The 26,105-nt window shown below is 60.6% G+C and overlaps 1 protein-coding gene across 2 annotated transcripts; it reads left to right on the top strand.

Moving 5' to 3' along the window:
- Window positions 1-4,514: 4,514 nt before the first annotated feature.
- On the top strand, window positions 4,515-24,508 carry SLC2A4 (solute carrier family 2 member 4). 2 transcript variants are annotated; one of them, XM_054005428.1, is made up of 11 exons: window positions 4,515-5,521; window positions 15,828-15,953; window positions 16,351-16,511; window positions 16,876-17,000; window positions 17,511-17,626; window positions 17,744-17,906; window positions 21,038-21,225; window positions 21,476-21,580; window positions 21,680-21,781; window positions 21,902-22,105; window positions 22,488-24,508. In XM_054005428.1, exons 1-11 carry the CDS (start codon window positions 5,486-5,488, stop codon window positions 22,689-22,691), a joined length of 1,530 nt encoding a protein of 509 aa, XP_053861403.1. In that variant the 5' UTR covers window positions 4,515-5,485; the 3' UTR covers window positions 22,692-24,508. The 2 variants fall into 2 exon arrangements, with proteins under 2 accessions (XP_053861403.1, XP_053861402.1); XM_054005427.1 differs by lacking the exon at window positions 4,515-5,521 and having other exon boundaries at window positions 15,621-15,953.
- The last annotated feature ends 1,597 nt before the right edge of the window (window positions 24,509-26,105 follow it).

Raw genomic sequence — 26,105 nt, 5'->3', positions numbered from 1 at the left:
ACTGGCCAAGCAACCCCCAGGGTGCCCTGGTTGTGACCCGCAGTCAGAGCCGGCGAGGGGCACTGCGCCCTGACCTTGGGGAGGGTGCCTTGCCCGAGGCGCAGGACCCTAACCTGGTGGGGAGGGAACACCCAGGGACACGGCTCAGGGAGGCTGCGGCTTCAGACCCAGCCGGCGGGAGGGAGCAGGTGGCCATCCCTGTCCCAGCTGCTGAGTTCCAGGCCGAGGTGCAGAGAGATCCCTCCTTGCGGAAGATAAGGGACCTGGCCGACCTCAATGCGGTACAGACCATGGGACGAGGTGGCCGGAAAAGGTTCCTGTGGGAGAAGGGGTTCCTGTACCGAGAATGGGCTCCCCCAGGGAAAATGGAGTCAGGGGGGATCAGGAGGCAGCTGGTGGTACCCCAGAAGTATCGCCGCCAGCTGCTGTGCCGGGCCCATGACATTCCCCTCTCAGGGCACCAGGGAACCTGGCGTACCCAGCAGAGGCTGCTACGGAGCTTTTACTGGCCTGGGGTCTTTGTTACTGTCCGACAGTACTGCGGATCCTGTGACCCCTGTCAGAGGGGGAGGAAGGCCTGGGACAAGGGGAAAACAGCTTTAGGACCCTTGCCCAGCATAAAGGATCCTTTCCGGAGGGTGGCCAAGGTTAAAAGGGCGGCTCTAAACCAAGGGAGCCCAAAGCACAGACCTCCAGACTGGAGCGCTGGGAGAAGACCACAGCCCAGTTGGAACCCCAGAGGTATGGGGGTGGGAAAAGGGCACAGGCCGCATAAACCTTCCCACATGCGAACTGCGAGTGCCATCGAGCACCCCCGACCTAAGGGGGGGCGTGAAACTGGAGGGGCCTGGTGTAATTCTCACCAAGGAATGGGAGGGATGCGGGGGCATCCATGGGAACGGGGGTAGGTTCGAACTTCCCCGGGTCACTGGCTAAAGTGACCCCGCTCAGTTCGGTCTCGAAGGGGGGAGATGTGACGAACTGGGACTGTTCTTACTGTGGTCTGTGAATGCTGACAGGGGAGTGTGGCTAGGACAGTCTGCATTGGGGGATGGGAGACTGACCGATGGAGAATACCTGAGCATGTAACATGAGAACCCAGGGAGGGGTTAGAGGCCAGGTGACACCTTTGCCCGGGAAACTGAACAAAGGCTGTGGGAGGGGGGAGTTTCAGGAGCTGGCTAGTGGAAGGGCTGGGAGGCAGACGGGGCTGCAAGGGACTGGGGCGCCCTGAGACCCCAAGATGGACCCAACTGAGGGGGATCCTGTTGTCTGTGCCTGCAAGACCTGTCTTGGACTGTATTCCTGTCATCCAAATAAACCTTCTGCTTTACTGGCTGGCTGAGAGTCGCAGTGAATCGCAGGAAGGCGGGTGCAGGGCCCTGAGTCCCCCATACTCCGTGACAGTATGCATGTGTGTTATTTGGGGGGTTGTGTTCATGCTGTCTATTGGGTGTGGATTGTGTGTGGTTTGTGGTGAAGGTTGTGTTGTGGGCGGAGGGCGGTGGTTGTGTTGTGTGTGCTGTGTATATGCTCAGGGTTGTGTGTGTTTGGATGGTGGGGGTTGTGTGTGTACTGTGCAGATGGTGGCAGTTGTGTGTGTCTCCCTGCCGCGTGCATGTGTTGTGTGGCGGAGGTTGGGCACTCTGGGTGTGTGTTGTGTGTCCCGAGTCCGGCCTGGCAGGTCCCATGGCTGGGACCTAAAGTAGCTGGGACAGCTGTGTGCAGCCCGCCCCCGCCCCCGCCCTGCGTCACTGTTGCAAAGGGAACCGGACACCACAACAGCACAACACACAGAACCCCCCTCGCTCTCCCCCGCTGAGACACACAGCCCAGCCCAGGGCCCTGCCAAGATTGGAGAGAACCCAGGAGTCCGGGCTTCCAGCCCCCCCTGCTCTAACCCACCAGACCCCACTCCCCTCCCAGCGCCGGGGAGAGAACCCAGGAGTCCTGGCTCCTTCCCCACCTGCTCTAACCCACCAGACCCCACTGCCCTCCCAGAGCCGGGGAGAGAACCCAGGAGTCCTGGCTCCCAGCTCCCCCTGCTGTAACCCACCAGTCCCCACTCCCCTCCCAGAGCCGGGGAGAGAACCCAGGAGTCCTGGCTCCCAGCCCCCCCTGCTCTGACCCACCAGCCCCCACTCCCCTCCCAGAGCCGGGGAGAGAACCCAGGAGTCCCAGGCTGCGGATCCAGATCCCCTCAGGCAGATGAGAGAGAGAGAGAGAGAGAGAGAGACTCAGAAGGGAAAAACTGCCCTGGCCTTTTAAATGCACCCGCCACGAGACACCCCCCCCCCCATCTCTCACAGTGACAGACCCTGACACCAGACAGCTGGGAATGGGCTAAAAATACCAGGCAGCGCATCAGCTGCCCCCCACCCAACCCAGCCGCTTCCCCTCCCCACCCCCGACCTTTCCCTGCTCAGCAGCCCCTCCCCCACTCCCCTCCCAGAGCCGGGGAGAGAACCCAGGAGTCCGGGCACCCATCCCCCCCCACTCTAACCCCCCAGCCCCCACTCCCCTCCCAGAGCCAGGGAGAGAACCCAGGAGTCCTGGCTCCCAGCCCCCCCTGCTCTAACCCACCAGCCCCCACTCCCCTCCCAGAGCCGGGGAGAGAACCCAGGAGTCCTGGCTCCCAGCCCCCCTGCTCTAACCCACCAGCCCCCACTCCCCTCCCAGAGCCGGGGAGAGAACCCAGGAGTCCTGGCTCCCAGCCCCCCCTGCTCTAACCCACCAGCCCCCACTCCCCTCCCAGAGCCGGGGAGAGAACCCAGGAGTCCTGGCTCCCAGCCCCCCCTGCTCTGACCCACCAGCCCCCACTCCCCTCCCAGAGCCGGGGAGAGAACCCAGGAGTCCTGGCTCCCAGCCCCCCCTGCTCTAACCCACCAGCCCCCACTCCCCTCCCAGAGCCGGGGAGAGAACCCAGGAGTCCTGGCTCCCAGCCCCCCCTACTCTAACCCACCAGCCCCCACTCCCCTCCCATAGCCGGGGAGAGAACCCAGGAGTCCTGGCTCCCAGCCCCCCTGCTCTGACCCACCAGCCCGCTCTCCCCTCCCAGAGCCGGGGAGAGAACCCAGGAGTCCTGGCTCCCAGCCTCCCCCCGCTCTAACCCACCAGCCCCCACTCCCCTCCCAGAGCCGGGGAGAGAACCCAGGAGTCCTGGCTCCCAGCCCCCCTGCTCTAACCCACCAGCCCCCACTCCCCTCCCAGAGCCGGGGAGAGAACCCAGCGTGCCGGGGTGATGATGTCTCAGTTTAATTTTACGGGACAACAGCGCCCTCGTGAAAGAGCAGGAGGGGCAGAGGGGGAGGCAGCGGGGGGGGGGGGCTGTAAGGGGAGGGGGCAGGGCCAGGGGGGTGGGGGAGGCTTCCGGGCACCGGGGATGCCCTTGTGGTGAGTGGAGGTCACAGGCCTGGCAGGCTTGGCTCCTGCCCCTGCCCCACCCCCTCTTGCCCCCCGTCCTCTCTTGCCCCTGCCCCCACCCCGCTTCTGAGCATTCCCCTTCCTGTGTCCACCCCACTGTCCCCTCCCTATCTCTGACCCCTCCCCCTCACCCCTCTGCCCCTCTCCCCAAGCGGGGGAGCTCGGATAGCGGGGGCGGGGACACATCCTGCACTAGGGGAGGAAAGGGGGGCTGTGAGGGGCACAGGGGGTCGAGGGAGGCTGAGCATGGGGGAGGAGAATACCACCCCCCCCAGCAGGTCCTCCCCCTCCCCCCCACACCAGTAGGTTCCCCCCGCGGCCCCCAATTCTAAGTGAAAGTCAGTGATTCCTTTAGTGTTGCTAAAATTAGCCCAGAGGTCAGATTTGCTGACCCCCCCCCAATCTCCCCATCGGGTTCCCCTTCCCCCCCCCCCCCAGGCTGCAGCCTGTATCCCCAGGTCCCCGCCCATGTTCTCGCGCAGAGCCCCCCCAAATAACCACCCAGTCATCCCCCTACATCGGGCTCCCCCCCAAAATCTTTCCTGACACCCCCACCCAGCACCTTCCACCAAACCATGCGCTGTCCCGCGCCACGCCAGCAGGGGGCACCATCCTCCCACTGAATTCCTCCACCTGGGTGGAAGAGGGAACAGAACCCAGGAGTCCTGGCTCCCAGCCCCCCCTCTAACCCACCAGCCCCCACTCCCCTCCTAGAGCTGGGGAGAGAACCCAGGAGTCCTGGTTCCCAGCCCCCCCTGCTCTAACCCCCAGCCCCCACTTCCCTCCCAGAGCTGGGGAGAGAACCCAGGAGTTCTGGTTCCCAGCCCCCCCCCCCCCTCTAACACCCCCAGCCCCCACTCCCCTCCCAGAGCTGGGGAGAGAACCCAGGAGTCCTGGCTCCCAGCCCCCCCTGCTCTAACCCCCCAGCCCCCACTTCCCTCCCAGAGCTGGGGAGAGAACCCAGGAGTCCTGGCTCCCTGCCAACCCCTCCTCGCAGGGTTTTGGCTCCATGGGAAACCAGCCGGGTCTGGAGCCAATCGGCGCCGTGGGGCGGGCTGGTCTGGCCGGGCCCCTCGCCACCCGCAGCCGCTGAAGGACTCCCCGTCCCAGCCTCTCGCACACGGGTCCCGGTCCCGGTGCCCGCTGCAGCCCTGCCCGCCTCCTCCTTCCTCAGCTCCCCTCTTCATCCCTCGACCGGCGGCTCCCGCTCTCGGGTCTGGCCCGGTCCCCTCCGGTCCGAACCCCGACCCGTATTTCCCTGCTCCGGTCCGTTCCCACGCTCCCTTCTCCTCTCTGCCTTCCCTTTCCCCGTTCCCTGCCCCCGGGGTCTGTTCCCCGCCTTCACTCCTCCTTTTCCCCATTCCCCCCTTCCCTGCCCCCGGGGTCTGTTCCCCGCCTTCACTCCTCCTTTTCCCCATTCCCCCCTTCCCTGCCCCCGGGGTCTGTTCCCCGCCTTCACTCCTCCTTTTCCCCATTCCCCCCTTCCCTGCCCCCGGGGTCTGTTCCCCGCCTTCACTCCTCCTTTTCCCCATTCCCCCCTTCCCTGCCCCCGGGGTCTGTTCCCCGCCTTCACTCCTCCTTTTCCCCATTCCCCCCTTCCCTGCCCCTGGGGTCTGTTCCCCGCCTTCACTCCTCCTTTTCCCCATTCCCCCCTTCCCTGCCCCCGGGGTCTGTTCCCCGCCTTCACTCCTCCTTTTCCCCATTCCCCCCTTCCCTGCCCCCGGGGTCTGTTCCCCGCCTTCACTCCTCCTTTTCCCCATTCCCCCGTTCCCCCCCTCCAGCTGGTCTGTCTTTCCGGCTTGCCTTTTTCATTCCTCTGCTCGCCCTTCCGCGTCCCCCTCTGTCCTTTCCTCTGCTTCACATTCCCTCTTTCTTCCCCTCGCTAGTTTTCCCATTCCCTCCTTTCTTTCTTTCTTTCTTTCTTTCCCGCCCCCCTCAGGATCTCGGGTCAGGTCTAACAGACCGTCCTGGGGGCTTGACTTTTTCATTTCTTCGCACAAGACCCAAGGTGCCGCCCCCCCCCCCCGGGGGTCTCTGTCCCTCCGGGCTCCGAGCCGCCGAGATGCCGACGGGATTTCAGCAAATCAGCAGAGAGGAGGTAAAACGGGCGGGGGGTGGGGGGGTGGAGGCAGAGCAAGAATACGGGGCATGGGGGGCAGTGGGGGGTGATGGGGGCTGGGGGGCAGTGTGGGGCCATGAGGAGCAGCATGGGGCTGGGGGAGCGATGGAGGCTGGAGGGGCAGCGTGGGGCTATGAGGGGCAGTGGGGAGTGATGGGGGCTGGGGGGGCAGCGTGGGGCCATGGGGAGCTGTGAGGAGCGATGGAGGCTGGGGGGGGCAGCATGGGACCATGGGGAGCTATGGGGACTGTGGGCGGCAGCGTGGGACCATGGGGAGCGATGGGGAGCGATGGGGACTGTGGGCGGCAGCGTGGGGCTATGAGGGGCAGTGGGGAGTGATGGGGGCTGGGGGGGCAGCGTGGGACCATGGGGAGCTGTGGGGAGTGATGGGGGCTGGGGAGGCAGCGTGGGGCTATGGGGAGCTGTGGGGAGCGATGGGTGCTGGGGGGGCAGCGTGGGGCCATGGGGAGCTGTGGGGAGCGATGGGGACTGTGGGGGGCAGTGTGGGACCATGGGGAACTGTGAGGAGTGATGGGGGCTGTGGGGGGCAGTGTGGGACCATGGGGAGCTGTGGGGAGCGATGGGGATGGTGGGGGGCAGTGTGGGACCATGGGGAGCTGTGGGGAGCGATGGGGGCTGGGGGGGCAGCGTGGGGTCATGGGGAGCTGTGAGGAGCGATGGGGGCTGGGGGGGCAGCGTGGGGTCATGGGGAGCTGTGAGGAGCGATGGTGGCTGGGGGGGCAGCGTGGGGTCATGGGGAGCTGTGAGGAGCGATGGGGGCTGTGGGTGGCAGCGTGGGGCCATGTGGAGCTGGGGGGAACGATGGGGGTTGTGAGGGGCAGCGTGGGACCATGGGGAGTTGTGGGGAGCAATGGGGGCGGTGGGTGGCAGCATGGGGCCATGGGGAGCTGTGGGGAGCGATGGGGACTGTGGGGGGCAGTGTGGGGCCATGGGGAGCTGTGGGGAGCGATGGGGGCTGGGGGGCAGTGTGGGGGGAGTGCAGCTGGGACAGTGAAGGGGTGCTGAGTGGGGGTCAGTATAGGCCAGGGGAAGGGGGGGACAGTGATCCAAACTGGGGGTGCCTGGGGGGCTGCATCCGCCCCAATTCTCCTTGGGCTTGTTGAGTTTCGGGAGGGCACCTGCACCCCATGTGTCACGTCCCTCCCCCGCAGCTCCCCTCCTCCCTGCCCATAAAGTCCTGCCCCCGGCCCTGGCATTAACGAGGAAAACGTGGGGCTATTTATACTCTGGCTATTGCGTAACCGCCTCACGTGTCCGTGTTATTCGTCATACGTGTGTGTGGCTGGGGCTCGGTATCCGGGACACGCAGGGGTCTGGGGGATATAGGACATGCATGTGGCTCTGTGCTTTAGCCTGTCTGTTCTGCAGCCTGGATGTGGGGCGACGGTCTGTAGGATGCATAGGACACGCGTGTGACGCCGTGTGTCTGATCGATGTTACACAGCGGGGGTGGTGGTGGGGGTGTTAGTGTGAGATTCAGCACAGGAGGGGCATATCTGCGTGTTATCTAGCACACGCGTGTGACACCGTGTGTCTGATCAATGTAACACAGCGGGGGTGGTGGGGGTGTTAGTGTGAGATTCAGCACAGGTGGGGCATATCTGCGTGTTATCTAGCACACGCGTGTGACGCCGTGTGTCTGATCAATGTAACACAGCGGGGGTGGTGGTGGGGGTGTTAGTGTGAGATTCAGCACAGGTGGGGCATATCTGCGTGTTATCTAGCACACGCATGTGACACCGTGTGTCTGATCGATGTTACACAGCGGGGGTGGTGGGGGTGGGGGTGTTAGTGTGAGATTCAGCACAGGAGGGGCATATCTGCGTGTTATCTAGCACACGCGTGTGACACCGTGTGTCTGATCGATGTTACACAGCGGGGGTGGTGGGGGTGGGGGTGTTAGTGTGAGATTCAGCACAGGAGGGGCATATCTGCGTGTTATCTAGCACACGCGTGTGACACCGTGTGTCTGATCGATGTTACACAGCGGGGGTGGTGGGGGTGTTAGTGTGAGATTCAGCACAGGAGGGGCATATCTGCGTGTTATCTAGCACACGCGTGTGACGCCGTGTGTCTGATCGATGTTACACAGCGGGGGTGGTGGGGGTGGGGGTGTTAGTGTGAGATTCAGCACAGGTGGGGCATATCTGCATGTTACCTAGCACACGCGTGTGACACCGTGTGTCTGATCGATGTTACACAGCGGGGGTGGTGGTGGGGGTGTTAGTGTGAGATACAGCACAGGAGGGGCATATCTGCGTGTTATCTACCACACGCGTGTGACGCCGTGTGGCTGGGCCCGGGTGCATTCGTGTGTCTGGTGTATTGCTTGGGCACCACCAAATTCACCAGCTATTCTGGTCCATTTCCCGAGCGTAAAAAACGTCAATTTCCTGATTTCAGCCCAGCTCGGTAGGCAGCGCAGAAGTAAGGGTGGCAATACCGGGACCCCCCCTAAAATCACCTTGTGACCCCCCTCCAGCAACTCCCTTTTGGGTCAGGACCCCCAATTCCAGAAACACTGGTCTCCCCATGAAATCTGTATAGTATAGAGTAAAAGCCCACAAAACACCAGATTTCACGGGCGGGAGACCAGATTTCATATGGGGGGAGACCAGTTTCCACGGCGAGGAGACCAGATTTAACGGGGGACCAAACTAGATTTCATGGTGGGGAGAGACCAGATCTCATGGGGAGGAGACCAGATTTCACGGTGGGGAGAGACCAGATCTCATGGGGAGGAGACCAGATTTCACGGTGGGGAGAGACCAGATCTCACGGGGAGGAGACCAGATTTCACAGTGGAAGAGACCAGATTTCACGGGGTGGCGGGAGACCAGATTTCACGCTCTGTAATGCGTTTTTCATGGCCGTGGATTTGGTGGCGCCTCCTGTACCGCACACATGAGGAGGCGGTGTGTTATCTAGCACACACATGTGATGCAATGTATGGGATGGTGGCTTTTGTTTCGTGGGACATGTGTGGGACGTTGGGCAGCTGTGTTATATGGAACACATGTCCGGGGCTGTATAGCTGGTCCGTATTACAGAGCAGGCAGGAGAGGCATAGTGGGCCTATGTTATATACAACACGTGTGGTCATCGGATATATGTTTTGTCGCACATGGGGCGGGTAGTGTGTTTATAAGACACATGCCCTAGACACTAGTGTGTTGATAAGACACATGTCCCTTATAGTGGGGGAGTGTGTCTGTTATTCTGAACACGTGTGCGGCCCCTTGTGTCTTGTCTATGTTATGCCGTGCTTGTGGGGGAACCGTGTGTCTGAATACTGCACACATGGGAGGATTAAAATGTCCTATGCGCTACAGACCGTATATGTGACACTTTCTGTTATACTGGACACAGGGGGAACGTGCCTGTTATACTGAACACGCATGTGGCACTTTGTAGCTGGCCTGTGTCATGTAGCACATGTGAGGATAAGCGTGCCTATTATAACACCTATGTATGATATCATGTCAGATCTATGTTCTCTAGCACACATGAGGGTAGTGTGCCTATTAAAGGTCACACATGTGGTGTGATGGCAGGCCTATGTTATATAGCAACTGTGAGGGTAGTGTACCTATTATAACACATACCTGGGTGTCGTGTCAGGTCTGTGTTAGGTAGCACATGTGTCTGGTGTCATATCAGGTCTGGGTTACGTAGCACATGCGTTTGGTGTTGTCAGGTCTGTGTTACCTAGCACACACGCGTGGTGTAATGTCAGGTCTGTGTTACCTAGCACATGCGTGTGGTGTCGTCAGATCTGTGTTACCTAGCACACGCGTGTGGTGTCGTGTCAGGTCTGTGTTACATAGCACATGCGTGTGATAAAACAACTCTGTTCTGGAAAAGCTGGGGGGGGTCACCTCAGTCGGTGTGAAGTGTGATTTCCCCCCCACACACACTTTTTCCCTGCCCCATCAGCGACACTGAGTCAGTAGCCAGAGGGGGCTGTGGGGTTTGGGGGGGTTCGTACAGCGGGGGGCGGGGGGAGCTGATGATGGAAGCGGCTCTGGTCCGGGCACAGACCTGGCCTCGAGCCAAGGACAGGTATGTGTCACGGAGTATTGGGGGACTCAGGGCCCTGCACCCCCGGCTTCCTGCGATTCACCATGACTCTCAGCCAGCCAGTAAAGCAGAAGGTTTATTTGGATGACAGGAATACAGTCCAAGACAGGTCTTGCAGGCACAGACAACAGGGACCCCCTCAGTTAGGTCCATCTTGGGGTCCCCGGGCATCCAAGCCCAGCCCCCCTTGGGAGGTCAGAGCCATCTATGCCCCCCAGCCCTCTCTCCCTGCCTGCTTCCAGCACTCTGCTTTCAGCGACCCCTCCCACAGCCTTTGTTCAGTTTCCCGGGCTAAGGAGTCGCCTCCCCTTCAACCCCTTCCTGGGTTCTCATGTTACACACTCAGGTATGCGCCCTCGGGCAGATCCCATCCTACAATGCAGACTATCCCAGCACACTCCCCTGTCAGCATTCACAGACCACCGTGAGAACAGGCCCAGTTCGTCACATCTCTCCCCCCTTCGAGACCGAACTGAGCAGGGTCACTTTAGCCAGTGACCCGGGGAAGTTCGAACCTACCCCCGTTCCCATGGATGCCCCCGCATCCCTCCAGTTCCTTGGTGGGAATTACACCAGGCCCCTTCAGTTTCACGCCCCCCCTTAGGTCGGGGTGCTTGATGGCACTCGCAGTTCGCATGTGGGAAGGTTTATGCGGCCTGTGCCCTTTTCCCACCCCCATACCTCTGGGGTTCCAACTGGGCTGTGGTCTTCTCCCAGCGCTCCAGTCTGGAGGTCTGTGCTTTGGGCTCTCTTGGTTTAGAGCCGCCCTTTTAACCTTGGCCACCCTCTGGAAAGGATCCTTTATGCTGGGCAAGGGTCCTAAAGCTGTTTTCCCCTTGTCCCAGGCCTTCCTCCCCCTCTGACAGGGGTCACAGGATCCGCAGTACTGTCGGACAGTAACAAAGACCCCAGGCCAGTAAAAGCTCCGTAGCAGCCTCTGCTGGGTACGCCAGGTTCCCTGGTGCCCTGAGAGGGGAATATCATGGGCCCGGCACAGCAGCTGGCGGCGATACTTCTGGGGTACCACCAGCTGCCTCCTGATCCCCCCTGACTCCATTTCCCCTGGGGGAGCCCATTCTCGGTACAGGAACCCCTTCTCCCACAGGAACCTTTTCCGGCCACCTCGTCCCATGGTCTGTACCGCATTGAGGTCGGCTAGGTCCCTTATCTTCCGCAAGGAGGGATCTCTCTGCAACTCGGCCTGGAACTCAGCAGCTGGGACAGGGATGGCCACCTGCTCTTCCTCGCCCGCTGGGCCTGAAGCTGCAGCCTCCCTGAGCCGTGTCCCTGGGCGTTCCCTCCCCACCAGGTTAGGGTCCTGCGCCTCAGGCAAGGCACCCCCCCCAAGGCCAGGGCGCAGTGCCCCTCGCCGGCTCTGACTGCGGGTCACAACCAGTGCCTTTTGGGGGTTGCTTGGCCAGTTCTCCAGGTCCCCCCCCATCAATACCTCAGTGGGCAAATACGGGTGTACCCCCACATCCTTGGGGCCCTCCTTGGCCCCCCACTTCAGGTGTACCCTTGCCACGGGTACTTTGACTGGTGTTCCGCCCACCCCCGTCAGGGTCAGGTAGGTGTTGGGCACCACCTGATCTGGGGCCACCACCTCGGGCCGGGCCAGCGTCACCTCTGCGCCCGTATCCCAGTATCCACTGACCTTCCTCCCATCCACCTCCAGGGGAACAAGGTACTCTCTCCGGAGGGACAGCCCCGCGCCTACCATATAAACCAAAAACCCTGAGTCTGGAGCATCCAGCCCCCTAGAGGAGCTGGCCTGGAGCTCTCCTCCCTCCTTAGCAGGTGGTACTCTGCCAGCCCCTCTTCCCTGGGAATGCTGCCTTTCGCCGGGCTGGGTCTCTACCCAGTTAACCCTCTGTGGGTTCGGTCTGCTCAGTCTGTCCCTGAGCCTAGGGCACTGGGCCCGTATGTGGCCCTTTTGGCCACAGTGGTAGCAGCCCATGTCCCATGGGTCCCCTTGAGTAGGTCGGATGGTCCTGATGCCGGATGCTCCCCTCTGATGGGTTTTTTCTGTATTTTCCCATGGGGAGGTCCCATGGTGACTCTCTCTCTGCGTTGTGGTGGGACTGTTCCTTTGGGACTCCTCCCTTTTATCTCCTGACCGGCTCTTTACAAACTCATCAGCCAGCTGCCCGGCGTGTCGCGGGTTCTCTGGCTTTCTGTCCACCAACCACAGCCTCAGGTCGGATGGGCACCGGTCATACAGTTGCTCCAGTACCAGCAGTTTAATCAGGTCCTCCTTCGTCTGGGCCCCACCAGCCCACTTGCTGGCGTATCTCTCCATGCGGGCGGCTAGTTGCAGATATGAGATCTCAGGGGTTTTATCCTGACTCCGGAACCTTTCCCGGTACATCTCAGGAGTCAGCCCAAACTCTCGTAGCAGGGCCCTTTTGAATAGTTCGTAGTCCCCTTTCTCTGCCTCTCCCAGTTGGCGGTACAATGCCACGGATTTGGGGTCCAGTAAGGGGGTAAGGACCCGGAGTCTGTCCGCGGGGTCCACACGGTGCAGCTCGCAGGCCGTCTCAAAGGCCTCCAGGAAGTCATCCATGTCCTCCCCCTCCTTGTATGGGGCCATGATGCACTTATCAAAGCTCCGTGCAGTCCTGGGTCCCCCCTCACTCACCGCAGCCGGGGGTTCGCTGCCCTTCAATCTCGCCAGTTCCAGGTCATGCTGACGCTGTCTCTCATTCTCCTCCCGTTCATGCTGTCTCTGTCTCTCTTCACGCTGATGCTGTCTCTCTTTCTCCTCCCGTTCACGCTGATGCTGTCTCTCTTTCTCCTCCCGTTCACGCTGACGCTGTCTCTCTTTCTCCTCCCGTTCACGCTGATGCTGTCTCTCTTTCTCCTCCCGTTCATGCTGTCTCTGTTGTTCACGATCCTCCAGCTCTCTCAGTTTTAGCTCTTTCTCCCATTCCAGCCAATTCCGCTCCCCGGATGCCGAACGTCGCCGGGAGGATCCTCTGCTGGCCGGCGGGCTTCGCCGGGGGGATCCCCTGCTGGCCGGGGGGGTCACGGCGCCCTCGGTATTTGCTGGGCTCCTCCCCACCCTTCCCCTAGGCATAGGAAGGAGGGGTCTCGGGAAGCCCTCAGCAGCCGGCTGACCACTCCCAGCTGGGACAGACACTGGTGCCTGCGCTGCATTTGCCAGGCTGCTTCCCTGAGACACAGGGATCAGTTCATTCGCGCGATCTTCTGCCTCCAGCTGGGCAATGAGCTGTTCTTTGGTGAGCCTCCCAATGCGCAGCCGCCTCTGCTTGCACAGCTCCACCAGGTCGCTCTTAAGCCGCTTGGCATACATCTTCCTGCTGCCCACTCACCGGCCTGTGTGCTCACAGCTCCCCACAGTTCCCAGGGGGACCCCTAGTGTGCCAGCCCTTCTCGAGGTCACCGCCTCTCTGCCAGGGTCGAGCTGCAGACTCCTCCGCCCCTGGGACCACTCGCTGCGATCCCCTCGGGGGACCCTGTTACTGCAAAAGTCCTTCTCGCTGGTCACACACTCCCAGGGGTAATAACCGTCTCTCTCTCACTCTTCAGCACGCCTGGTCCCCGTCAATCCCCCTTCGTTTTACTGCTCCCCAGTCACTTACTGCAGGAAGCGCCGAGGAAGCGCCGTCCACGGGGTGCAGTAGATCCCACCGCTGCCACCAGTTGTCACGGAGTATTGGGGGACTCAGGGCCCTGCACCCCCGGCTTCCTGCGATTCACCATGACTCTCAGCCAGCCAGTAAAGCAGAAGGTTTATTTGGATGACAGGAATACAGTCCAAGACAGGTCTTGCAGGCACAGACAACAGGGACCCCCTCAGTTAGGTCCATCTTGGGGTCCCCGGGCATCCAAGCCCAGCCCCCCTTGGGAGGTCAGAGCCATCTATGCCCCCCAGCCCTCTCTCCCTGCCTGCTTCCAGCACTCTGCTTTCAGCGACCCCTCCCACAGCCTTTGTTCAGTTTCCCGGGCTAAGGAGTCGCCTCCCCTTCAACCCCTTCCTGGGTTCTCATGTTACACACTCAGGTATGCGCCCTCGGGCGCCCTCGGGCAGATCCCATCCTGCAATGCAGACTATCCCAGAACACTCCCCTGTCAGCATTCACAGACCACCGTGAGAACAGGCCCAGTTCGTCACAGTATGTTACCCATGTGGGGGGGGGGCAGCGCTGCCCCCTGCTGGAGAGAATGAAGGTCTGTGTGTGTGTGTGTGTGTGTGTAGAGCGCTGCCCCCTGCTGAAGGGAATCAGGTGAGTGAGTGTGTTTGTGTGAGGCACAGAGAGGGAGGCCTTGCGTTCAGTAGTGCGCACATGGCCGGGGGGCGCGGCCGGAAAGGTTTGCACTGCAATTTGCCTTCGGTCTGTTTGTATAAGTAGGATTTGCATACAGGCCTGGTGTGGGTGTAACTCGTTTGTGTACAGGTGTGTGTGTGTGAGTGAGTGACGTGTGTGTGTGTGTGTGTGACTCGTTGTGCATAGGTGTGTGAGTGCAGGATGCTCTGTGTGTTTGCACGGAGCAATGGGGTGTGTATGGGAGGGGACACTCTGGGTCCCCAGCCGTGCCCCAGGTGTGGGGGGGTTGATACCTGTAGCCCGGCCCCCGCGCATAGCCCAGGTGTGCGCATAGCCCAGGTGTATCCCCAGTCCCCAGCCCCTCCAATGGGAACCAGTGCCCTCTAGAGGGGACAGGCCCCTGCCCCATTCCCCGCCCCCCTGAGCCAGCCAGTCCCCGCCCTGGGGCTGGGTGGGAGCCGGCGCCCCCTAGAGGGGACAGGCCCCTGCCCCATTCCCCGCCCCCCTGAGCCAGCCAGTCCCTGCCCTGGGGCTGGGGGGACAGCGGGGGGGCAGACCCACCCCAGGCTTTCACTGTTTACATTTCCTGGGCGTTGTGGCTTTGGGGTTTTGCCTAATAAGGGCTTTTTTCGGCGGAGGCCGGCCAAGGCTTTTCTGGGGCAGGGCCCAGCCCTTCCCAGCCATCAGCATTAGGACAGAGGTGGGGGGGTGGGAAGGGATCTGGCCCCCTGTTTTATAATCACCTCCCACACACACGCTGATAAGAGGGGCGCTAATCCCTGAGATTTCAGGGGATCCCTTCACCGACCCCCATGGCCTCACCAATGCCCAGGGGGTCAGCATTGGGGATGGGAGGGATGGGGAGGGGACTCCCCAAATCCATGCTCTCCCCCCCGCCATCATGGTTCCCCACGGCCTTTTCGGGGTCTGCCCATGCAGAGAGAACAGTGAATGGAATCAGAGGTGGTTTTTTGGGGGTGGGGGGCACTGCATTGGAGCAGACAGTGAATGAATGAAACTTCAGTGCCCGATCCTTCCCAGAACTGGGGAGAGAACCCAGGCGTCTGGGCTCCCAGCCCACCCTGCTCTAAGCACCAGCCCCCACTCCCCTCCCAGAGCTGGGGAGAGACCCCAGGAGTCCTGGCTCCCAGCCCCCCCCTGCTCTAAGCACCAGCCCCCACTCCCCTCCCAGAGCCGGGGAGAGACCCCAGGAGTCCTAGTTCCCATTCCGCCCCCCCCCCCGCTCTAACCAGTAGACGGTACTGTCTCTCTCCCTCCCTCCCTCACTCAGAGGTGAAGCCGTGCCTGATCCGATGCCAAGTGCCCAACCCCTTGTCTGCCAGCCGCAGAGGTGCCCTGCCCTATAAGTCGGGCCCTGGGATGGGGATGGGGTACGTGGTTTTGCAATTGTTTCTCACTCTATCTGTGCAGCGCCCGGCACACCGGGGCCCTAATCTCCGTCGGGGGTGGGGGGTCATGTGGGAAGCAGAACTGAAAGCAGATGATGGTAGGGGAAGCGAACGGGCCAGGCTTAGTCAGAGGACAGGGGGATCGTGTGAGCTCGCACGCACGCTGCGAAATCCATACGTGTTTGCACAACCGGGGGGGCACGTTACCCCTCTTCCGTCGTGCAAGGCGGTGCAAGCCCCCTCTGGGGTTTCACGAGGCTTTGCCTCCTTTCCGTAGCCATGCAGAGGCGGGGCAAACCTGGGCACCATTGCACGGGGGTGGGTGTGCAACGCTTTCAGTGTTTGCCCTGGGGCTTTGCACGCCCGTTGCTGCAAACTGCCCTGCAGCGGTGCCGGGAGGGCAGGGAGGGATGGGGTCCTGCCCCCCACGGCTCCCCGGGGATGCAGGGAGCTCACCAGCAGGGGGCGCTCCTTGTGTCTCCGCAGGAGGACGAAGTCCCGCCCCAAGCCGAGCCGGGGATAACCTCGACCCTGGTGCTGTCGGTCTTCACAGCTGTGCTGGGGTCCCTGCAGTGCGGGTACAACATCGGTGTGATCAATGCCCCCCAAAAGGTAAGAGACTCCCCCCAACGTGCTTTCCTCTCTAGGGGGCGCCGGCTCCCACCCGGCCCCAGGGCAGGGACTGGCTGGCTCAGGGGGGCAGGGAATGGGGCAGGGGCCTGTCCCCTCTAGGGGGCGCTGGCTCCCACCCGGCCCCAGGACAGGGACTGGCTGGCTTAGGGGGGCGGGGAATTGGGCAGGGGCCTGTCCCCTCTAGGGGGCGCTGGCTCCCACCCAGCCCCAGGGTGGGCACTGGCTGGCTCAGGGGGGCAGGGAATGGGGCCCTCGGCGTCACCCCTAAGAAACAGGGAGTGTGAAGCTGAGGGGAGGGGGGCCCAGGGCTGCAGGTAGGGAGTGAGGGGCACCGGGCAGTGACCCCCTTTTCTCCCCCCACCTCGACCCCTCCCAGATCATCGAGCAGAACTATAACGCCACCTGGCTGGCGCGGCACAACGCATCCATCGACCTCGCCACGCTCACCACCCTCTGGTCCCTGTCGGTCGCCATCTTCTCCATCGGGGGCATGATCTCCTCCTTCCTGGTGGGGGTCGTCTCCGAGTGGCTGGGCAGGTAACCCCGCTCTGCCCCCCGCTGGGGGGGGTGCTCTCCCTTGGCAGGCAGGGCTGGCCCCAGGGTGGCACTAGGGGGCGCTTTGGGGCAGGGGGCTCAGCAGGGGGCGCTCTCCCCTGGCAGGCAGGGTTGGCCCCAGGGCGGTGCTAGGGGGTGCTGTGGGGCAGGGAGCGGGGGGGGCTCAGCGGGGGCGCTCTCCCCTGGCAGGCGGGGCTGGTCCCTGGGCAGCGCTAGGGGGCGCTGTGGGGCAGGGGCTCAGCAGGGGGCGCTGTGCTGTGGGGAGCGGGGTGGGGCAGCTGGGGGGGGCCAGGGCACATGGGGCTGGGGTCCCTGGTTTCTCAGCCTCTCTCCCCTCCCCCCCCAGGAAGCGGGCCATGATTATCAATAACGCCCTGGCCTTCCTGGGCGGGGCCCTCATGGGTCTGGCCAAGCTGGGCTGCTCCTACGAGATGATGATCCTCGGCCGGTTCCTGATTGGTGCCTACTCAGGTAACGGACAGCACCCGTGGGCCAATCGGATGGCGGGGGCTGGGAGGGAGGAGCTCTGGGGCCCCGCCCTCTCCCGCAAAGCAGCATGGGGGTGAGGGGTGAGGCCAGGGGGTGGGGGATGGGTGGTGCCATGGGTCGGGGGGGTGGGGGAACCTGGGTGGATGGATGGATGGATGGGGTGGTGGATGCCGGGCGATGTAGGGTGCGGGGTGGGGGGTGGGATCTGGGTGGATGAGCAGTGGGTGCTGTGGGGACTGGTTGCGTGGGGTGCCCCGGGACCTGGGTGAGGGGCCGTCATTGGGTTCTGCATGTCACAGGTACACCCCCACCCCTCCCACCTTGACTCAGTCATTAGCATACAAGCCCCACCTTTTAAAGGGGGCGCTGTGTATGTGGGGGAGGGGTCACCACCCTCTGCCTCAACTCCTCCCCACAGACCTAGGGGGCACGCTCCCCCCCGCCCCACCCACACCTCCTACTAATCTGCGGTTCCCCTCTCCTCTCCCCCAGGGCTGGTTTCTGGCTTGGTCCCCATGTACGTGGGTGAAATTTCCCCCACCCACCTGCGGGGGGCGCTGGGGACCCTGCACCAACTGGCCCTAGTCATCGGGATCCTCATTGCCCAGGTAACAGGCCCTTGGGGGCGCTGTGCGGCGGGGGGGGGGCGGGGGATCGGCCGCGGGCGGGGGGGGGCCAGCAGGCGGCGCCGTCCTGAAATCTCTCTCTGTCTCCGCCCCCGGCAGGTGTTCGGGCTGGACTCCCTCCTCGGCACCCCCGAGCTCTGGCCCCTGCTCCTGGGTCTGACCGTGGCCCCCTCGGCCCTACAGCTGGTCATGTTCCCCTTCTGCCCCGAGAGCCCCCGGTACCTCTACATCATCCGCAACAAGGAGTCCAAGGCCAAAGAGAGTGAGTGTCCCGCCGCGGGCCCTCTCCCGCCCATCCCCATCCGTCCGTTCGCCCATCCATCTGTCTGTCCATCCTTCCCCTCTTCCGCCTGCCCACCCATCCTTCCGTCTGTCCATCCCTCCCCTCTTCCGCCCGTCCATCCGTCCTTCCGTCTGTCCATCCCTCCCCTCTTCCGCCCGTCCATCCGTCCTCTCTTCCACCCGCCCGTCCTTCCATCTGTCCATCCATCCCCTCTCCCACCCGTCCCCATCCGTCCGTCCATCCATCTGTCTGTCCATCCCTCCCCTCTTCCGCCTGCCCACCCGTCCTTCCGTTTGTCCATCCCTCCCCTCTTCCACCCGTCCATCCGTCCTTCCGCCCACCCATCCTTCCGTCTGTCCATCCCTCCCCTCTTCCGCCCGCCCATCCGTCCTCTCTTCCACCCGCCCGTAATTCCATCTGTCCATCCATCCCCTCTCCCGCCCGTCCCCATCTGTCTGTCCGTCCATCCGTCTGTCCATCCCTCCCCTCTTCCGCCTGCCCACCCGTCCTTCCGTCTGTCCATCCCTCCCCTCTTCCGCCCGCCCACCCGTCCTTCCGCCCACCCATCCTTCCGTCTGTCCATCCCTCCCCTCTTCCGCCCGCCCACCCATCCTTCCGTCTGTCCATCCCTCCCCTCTTCCGCCCGCCCACCCATCCTTCCGTCTGTCCATCCCTCCCCTCTTCCGCCCGTCCATCCGTCCTTCCGTCTGTCCATCTCTCCCCTCTTCCGCCCGTCCATCTGTCCATCCGTCTGTCCATCCCTCCCCTCTTCCGCCCGCCCACCCGTCCTTCCGCCCACCCATCCTTCCGTCTGTCCATCCCTCCCCTCTTCCGCCCGCCCACCCATCCTTCCGTCTGTCCATCCCTCCCCTCTTCGCCTGCCCACCCGTCCTTCCATCTGTCCAGCCCTCCCCTCTTCCGCCCGTCCATCCGTCCTTCCGTCTGTCCATCCTTCCCCTCTTCCGCCTGCCCACCCATCCTTCCGTCTGTCCATCCCTCCCCTCTTCCGCCCGTCCATCCGTCCTTCCATCTGCCCATCGCTCCCCTCTTCCACCCGCCCATCCGTCCTCTCTTCCACCCGCCCGTCCTTCCGTCTGTCCATCCATCCCCTCTCCCGCCCGTCCCCATCCGTCTGTCCATCCATCCATCTGTCTGTCCATCCCTCCCCTCTCCTGCCCGCCCACCCGTCCTTCTGTCTGTCCATCCCTCCCCTCTTCCGCCCGCCCACCCGTCCTTCTGTCTGTCCATCCCTCCCCTCTTCCGCCCGCCTGTCCTTCCGTCTGTGCATCCCTCCCCTCTTCCGTCTGCCCACCCGTCTGTCTGTCCGTCTGTCCATCCCTTCCCTCTTCCGCCCGCCCACCCGTCCTTCCGTCTGTCCATCCCTTCCCTCTTCCGCCCGCCCACCCGTCCTTCCGTCTGTCCATCCCTCCCCTCTTCCCCCACCCACCCATCCATCCATCCTTCCTTCCATCTGTCCATCCATCCCCAATTCCACCCACCCACCCAATCATACGTCTGTCCATCCATCCCTTCTTCCGCCCGCCCACCCACCCACTCACCCACCCGTCCATCTGTCTGTCCATCCCCTCTTCCGCCTACTCATCCGTCCATCTGTCCATCCATCCCCTCTTCTACCCATCTATCTGTCCATCCCTTTATCTATCCACCCACCCATCCAGATAACTAAGTAGTTCTCAACCTATTTACCATTCTGGGCTGCATCCAGTACTACATCTATGCCCTTGAGAATGTCACATGGGCCGCAGTTCTGTGCTGATTGGGTGGCTAGTGGCCCACGGGCCGCAGTTTGAGAACCACTGATCTAACTGATCTCTCCCTTCCAAATCCTACTTACCTATCCATTCCTCCATCCATCTGTCCACCCATCCATCCCCTCTTCTTTATCCCTCCATCTCTACCCATCCATGACTCATGTATCCAACCCCCTCTATCCACTATCTGTCCATTCCCTTATCTATCCATCCCTCCATCTCCCATCGGTCAATCCATCCATCCACCCACCCATTCATTGCCCTCTCTACCCGTCCATGATTCATGTATCCATCCTTCTGTCCCCATCTATCTACCGATCCATCTAATCCATCCCTCCAACCCATTCATTAATCCATCTATCCATCCCCCAATCCATCCATTCATCCGCATCTATCTACCCATCCATCTGTCCATCCCCCTAATCCATCCCTCCATCCCCATCTACCTACCTACCCATCCATCCATCCCCAACCCATCCATCCATCCCCATCTACCTACCTACCCATCCATCCATCCCCAACCCATCCATCCATCCCCATCTATCTACCTACCCATCCGTCCACCCCAACCCATCCATCCACCCCATCTATCTACCCATCTCTTGACACCCAACCAATCCCTTCATCCCCATCTACCTCCCTACCCATCTGTCCATCCCCCAACCCATCCATCCATACCCAGCCCATCCATCCACCCCATCTATCTACCCATCCATCCCTCCATCCCCCTCTACCTACCTACCCATCTGTCCATCCCTCCCCATCTACCTACCTATCCATCTGTCCATCCCCAACCCATCCCTCCATCCCCATCTATCTACCTACCCATCCATCTGTCCATCCCCCAATTCATCCCTTCATCCGCATCTACCCATATGTCCATCCCCCAAACCCATCCCTCCCTCCCCGTCTACCTACCCATCTGTCCATCCTCCAACCCATCCCTCCATCCCCATCTACCTAGCTACCCATCTGTCCATCCCCCAATCTGTCCCTTCATCCGCATCTATCTACCCATCCGTGTGTCCATCCCACTAATCCATCCCTCCCTCCCCGTCTACCTACCCGTCCATCCACCCCCATCTACCTACCCATCCATCTGTCCATCCCCCAACCCATCCATCCATTCCCATCTATCTGCCTACCCATCTGTCCATCCTCCAACCCATCCCTCCATCCCCATCTATCTATCCCTCCATCTGTCCATCTCCCAACCCATCCATCCCCATCTATCTACCTACCATCGCCCCAATCCTTCCATCCCCATGAGCTGTCCCCTCCACCTGTCCATCCCCCAGTCCATCACCGCTCCATCCATCGCTGTCCCCACGCCGGCAGGTTTGAAGCGGCTGACGGGGCGCAGCGACGTGAGCGAGGCCCTGACAGAGATGAAGGAGGAGAAGCGGCGCATGGACATGGAGCGCAAGGTCTCCATCACCCAGCTCTTCCGGTGCCGGATCTATCGCCAGCCGCTGCTCATCGCTGTGGTGCTCCAGCTGTCCCAGCAGCTCTCCGGCATCAATGCGGTGAGGGGGGGGCGGGGCTTGGCTTGAGGAGGAGCCTGGGGAAGATGGGGTGGGGCCTGGAGATGGGGGTGGAGCTTGGTGGGGGAGGAGCCTGGCAGATGCGGGTGGAGCCTGGGAAGGGAGGAGCCTGGTGTGTGGGGTGGAGCCTGAAGGAGAAGAGGGAGCAAAGTGAGACCCCATGGGATCTGGGGGCGGGGGTCGCACTTGCGCACTTGGGCCAGCTCTGACCCCCCCCTTCTCTGCCACCCAGATATTCTATTACTCCACCAGTATCTTTGAGTCAGCCGGGCTGGAGCAGCCGGTGTTCGCCACGATCGGCGCTGGGGCCATCAACGCCGCCTTCACCATTGTCTCGGTAAGAGATGCCCCCGGCCAACCAGCCGCCCCTTGGAGGGGGCATCCACACCCCTCCCAAATCTTATTTCTGTCCCCCTTGTCTCTCCCACCCCCAAAGCTGTTCCTGGTGGAGCGGGCAGGCCGCCGGACACTGCATCTGGTGGGGCTGGGAGGCATGTTGGTTTGTGCCGTGGTGATGACGGTGGCGCTGGTGTATCTGGTGAGTAGCCGGGCAGCGGGGGCTGAGAGCCGAGGGGCGAGCGGCCGGGCAGCGGGGGCTGAGAGTCGAGGGGTGAGCACGGCCGTGCAGGTTCTCATCCCAGGCTCTTTCCCCCGCCAGGATCGGGTGCCGGCCATGAGCTACATCAGCATGGTGGCCATCTTCGGCTTCGTGGCTTTCTTCGAGATCGGGCCAGGGCCCATCCCGTGGTTCATCGTGGCCGAGCTGTTCAGCCAGGGGCCCCGCCCGGCAGCCATGGCGGTGGCCGGGAGCTGCAATTGGACCTGCAACTTCATCGTCGGCATGGCCTTCCAGTCCCTGGCGGTGAGTGCACCCCCCGTGGGTGGGCACGTGCAAAGCAACCCTCGGGGTGTGGGCAATGCACCTGTGTGCACCCACAACACTGCACACGCACACCCGCAATGCCACACAACTGTATTTAGACACGCATGAGCACACAGGCGGCAGAGAGAGGCACCAGAATCGTGAATGCCGGCCATTACGACTGGGAATATGCTGGCGGGTGGGGGGCACGGACCCACAGCAGGGAGTAGGGCTGGGTCTTGGACCGCCTCCTAGGCGGGAGCAGGAACAAGCCGGTGTAGGAGCGACATCTCACAAATGGCGTTTCGCACGCGCTCGCTGGCAAAACCAGCCCGCACTTCCCTTTGCATCCAGCACTCACCCCTCCTCTCCTCTCCTGTAGGACGCCTGCGGGCCGTACGTCTTCCTCATCTTCGCGGCCCTCCTCCTTGGTTTCTTCCTCTTCACCTACTTCAAAGTCCCTGAGACGCGGGGCCGGACCTTTGATCAGATTGCGGCCGCGTTCCGACGCACCCCGTCTCTGTTAGACCACGAAATCAAACCCTCCACCGAGCTGGACTGTCTGGGGCCAGAGGACAACGTCTGACCTGGGGCGGGAGCGATCGGCCAGAGAGAGACACATGCGAGGAATGTAACCGTAACCCAGCACTTTAACGACACAGCGAGGTTTAGAGATTTTTAGGTTAGTTGTTTTGTTTTTAGCTTTATGGGTTTTATTTTTAAGATTATATATAGAGAGAGAGAGAGAGAAAGAGAGAGTGATTGTGTTGCGTGTGTGTGTGTGTATGTGTGTGTGTGTGTCGGAGGAACGGAGATAAAGATGTGTTGGGAGCTGCGGAAGGAGCTTGGTTAAGTGACAAAGGAAGGGGAACCTGGAGGAGAATCCAGCTCAGCTGGGGGCACGCTCTTGGAATCGGAGGCAGGGAAAAGACCTCCCCGAGACCATATCCAGCAGCTGGAACAGATGTTCAGGCATTCCCGAGCAACATAGGCCACTAGTAGGTTCCAGAACCGTTGACTCAATGGTTCTGCGTCGATTCAGGGACAGGAGACTTTTCTATTGCTGAGAAGGTAGAAGGAGAATGCAAAACTCCGGTGGAGTTCTTTCGATCCTACTGAACGGTCTCCCCGCCGTCAACGGAGTTGAGCCAAAGGGCCAGAACGAGCATGACCTCTTCACGTGCTCTAACACTGAGAGCTAGAAAGGTTGGAGCAAGAAGGCCGGGCGTCATGGATGCCGTCAAACGCCGTGACTCCGTCGCTGAATGGCAAGGCTCCTACAGGCAGGAGCTGTGGCTCTTTGCCCTACACATGGTCCCTGTAGTCCAGTGGCCCGTCTCCAAGAGTTGCCAGCACTAGATCCCTTGGAGGAAACCTTTCAGCGATACAGAGGAGTCACCTCTTAACTCCCCATGGCTGGCGATTGACTCCTACTGGCAAATATCATGAGAACTTCCATCCTTCTCCATCCAAGCCCGCAGAGCAGGATTTCCTGGATGCTCTGACCTGGGACATCCCTTCCCGTCCATCTTCTGAGGTTTGTAGGAGATCTGAGGGGACCTCACCACTCTTCCTGGAAAGTGAGCATCAAGAGAAGACAGTCAACTCATCTTTGGAGGAGAACTGGTTGCGAAGGGCTGACAAGGGAGGGGGGCGAAAAGCTATCGCCCAAGGTGGGGAAGCTTTTGAGAAAGGGTGCGTTGGGTTTTGTGAACTGCAGTCCGCACCAGTTGCAAGTCAACACAGAATGTGGGACATCCGCTCCACAGCTCATGTCTATAGGGACAAGGAATGGCCCAATTGGATCAGACCCGTGGTCCACCTAGCCCGCGATTGTGTTTTAACAGGATGGTGTCCTCAGCCTTGCATGCAGAAGACAAGAGGCTAGGAATACTCTGTGCTCAGCAGTCCAGGACAATTTGCTAGTTAAAGATGGTGGGATCGTTAGTTGGTTGGTTGATTATTTTTAAGAAGGCCGTAAATACAGAAGCAGCCAGAACAGCATTGTTAAAATTACTGCTCTCCATTTCGTCTGCTAGCTGACTGATGGAAGTCTGAAGACAGCCAGTTGAGTTGGCCTACAAAGACCAACCTTGCTAAAATGTTAGTGATTAGACCCGGCACTCCATCATGCCGCCTGTTTGGGGTGGGACAAAGGAAGAACCTGTTGAAGCAGATGACAGGCACAAGAGATCAATAGCTGTGCTTGAAGACAGTTTATGGACGAACCCAGGAAGATTCTGAACGGTTAGTAGGATCTGAGGGAGTTTGTTTTGTAATTAACGGAGGCGTTTGTCTTAATGTCAGGGACATATGGAGAGGCATTGGCACATTGTGATCTTTTGTATTTCAGGGAGAAGAATGTAAGTAATTCTTTGTATATAAAGGACGGCATCAAACAGAGGCGAGCGTGGTTGCGTTTGCTTCATTGTAGACACTCATAAATCTAACTTCTCCTGCAGCAGAGGTGGATGTTATGAAAGAGAAAAGGATTTAAGGGAAAAATAGATCTAAGGGTCTTTTAACAAGGCTACGAACAGACAGATTCATTGTAGCAAGGCCAAGGTGCCATTCTGAAATTCATCCCCAGGTTTCTGGATGAATTACACTCAGCCTTTGACAGCACCATGGGTAGAGCTTTTCATATTGACAAGGGAGTGATAATTTATAGTCATGTCCAGATTTTTAGGGTGCCCGAGTTTGATAGCCCTTGGATACAGACCAATTCCTAGATCTTTTAGAAAAACCTCCTCTCGTGAATTAAAAATTGTCAGTGATGGAGAATCCACCTCCCCCCCCGCCGAGTAAATTGTTCCAACAGTTAATTGCCCACACCGAGAAAAAATTAAGCCTTATTTCTAGTCTGAAATAAGTTCCCGCTGGAGTGTGCAAATTCTCAGAATTTTGAAACACCAAGACAGACGGAAGCAGTCTCCGACCACGTCTGGAAAGATTGCTTCCCCATTTTGGATGATGCTAATTTTAGTAGTTAAATGTGTCGTTGGTTTGGGGGTTTTTTTAGGTGGATTTCGAGCATCCCCTTAATTTTAATATTCTGCTGCAACAAACACATTGCAATTCGTAGAGGCCAGAAGGGACCCGTAGCCCATCTAGATCTACAAGGCCATTAAATTTCACATTTCCCCCCTAGTAACTAGCGTTGGACTAATGCCTCTTCCAGGTCGGCATCCAGTCTTGGTTGAAAAGACATCAAGTGATGGAGAATTCACCACTTACCTCAGGAGTTAGTTCCAGTACCTAACCCCGCCCCTCCCCACTGTTCAAAATTAGATCAGTGTTGGGTTAGTGCCTAAGTAGGGCCCTACCAAATTCATGGCCGTGAAAAACCTGTCACGGCCTGTGAAATCTAGTAAAGTGTAGGTATTGCCACCCTTACTTCTGCGCTGCCTTCAGAGCTGAGTGACCAGAGAGCAGTGGCTGGTGGCCCAGCACCTAGCTCTGAAGGCAGCGGCACCACCAGCAGCAGGGCAGAAATGAGGGTGGTATGGTATGTGGGGGAGGGTACTGTGGTCACCCCCACCAGAGCCAGCCCAAGGCCCCTTTAACCTCTGAGCACTGGAGAGAAATACAGCTGGGGGACCCTACTGTGCATCAGGCTCCACTTGCTAGTCCTGGCCGGGCTGCAGCGGGATGGGACTTCCTCTTCTCCTGAACGGGCTGCTCCAGGGGCTAGGTCAGCTCCACCTCTGCTGGCAGCACAGCAGTAAGGGGGGCAATACCACGACCCCCCTCCAGTAGCCACCCACAACCCCATTTTGGGTCAGGCCCCCCCCACCCCGTTACACCAGCATGACATGTCAGATGGAAGTATCTGAGACAGTGACACTTCAGATTTTTAAACTCCTAGGACCGTGAAATTCATCAAAATGGTCCGTGATTTTGGTAGGGCCCTGTGGGTAAGTGTTTCTAACCCCGTCAGCCCTCCCTGAAAGTTAGAACAACCCTGCGCTACCGGTAGTAGACAGCATCCAATGCCTAG

The sequence above is a fragment of the Malaclemys terrapin genome, chromosome 15, assembly GCF_027887155.1.
Source record: "Malaclemys terrapin pileata isolate rMalTer1 chromosome 15, rMalTer1.hap1, whole genome shotgun sequence".
Lineage (NCBI taxonomy): Eukaryota > Metazoa > Chordata > Testudines > Emydidae > Malaclemys > Malaclemys terrapin.
Note: the sequence above shows the minus strand (reverse complement) of the source record. Positions and strands in the feature narration are given on the sequence as shown.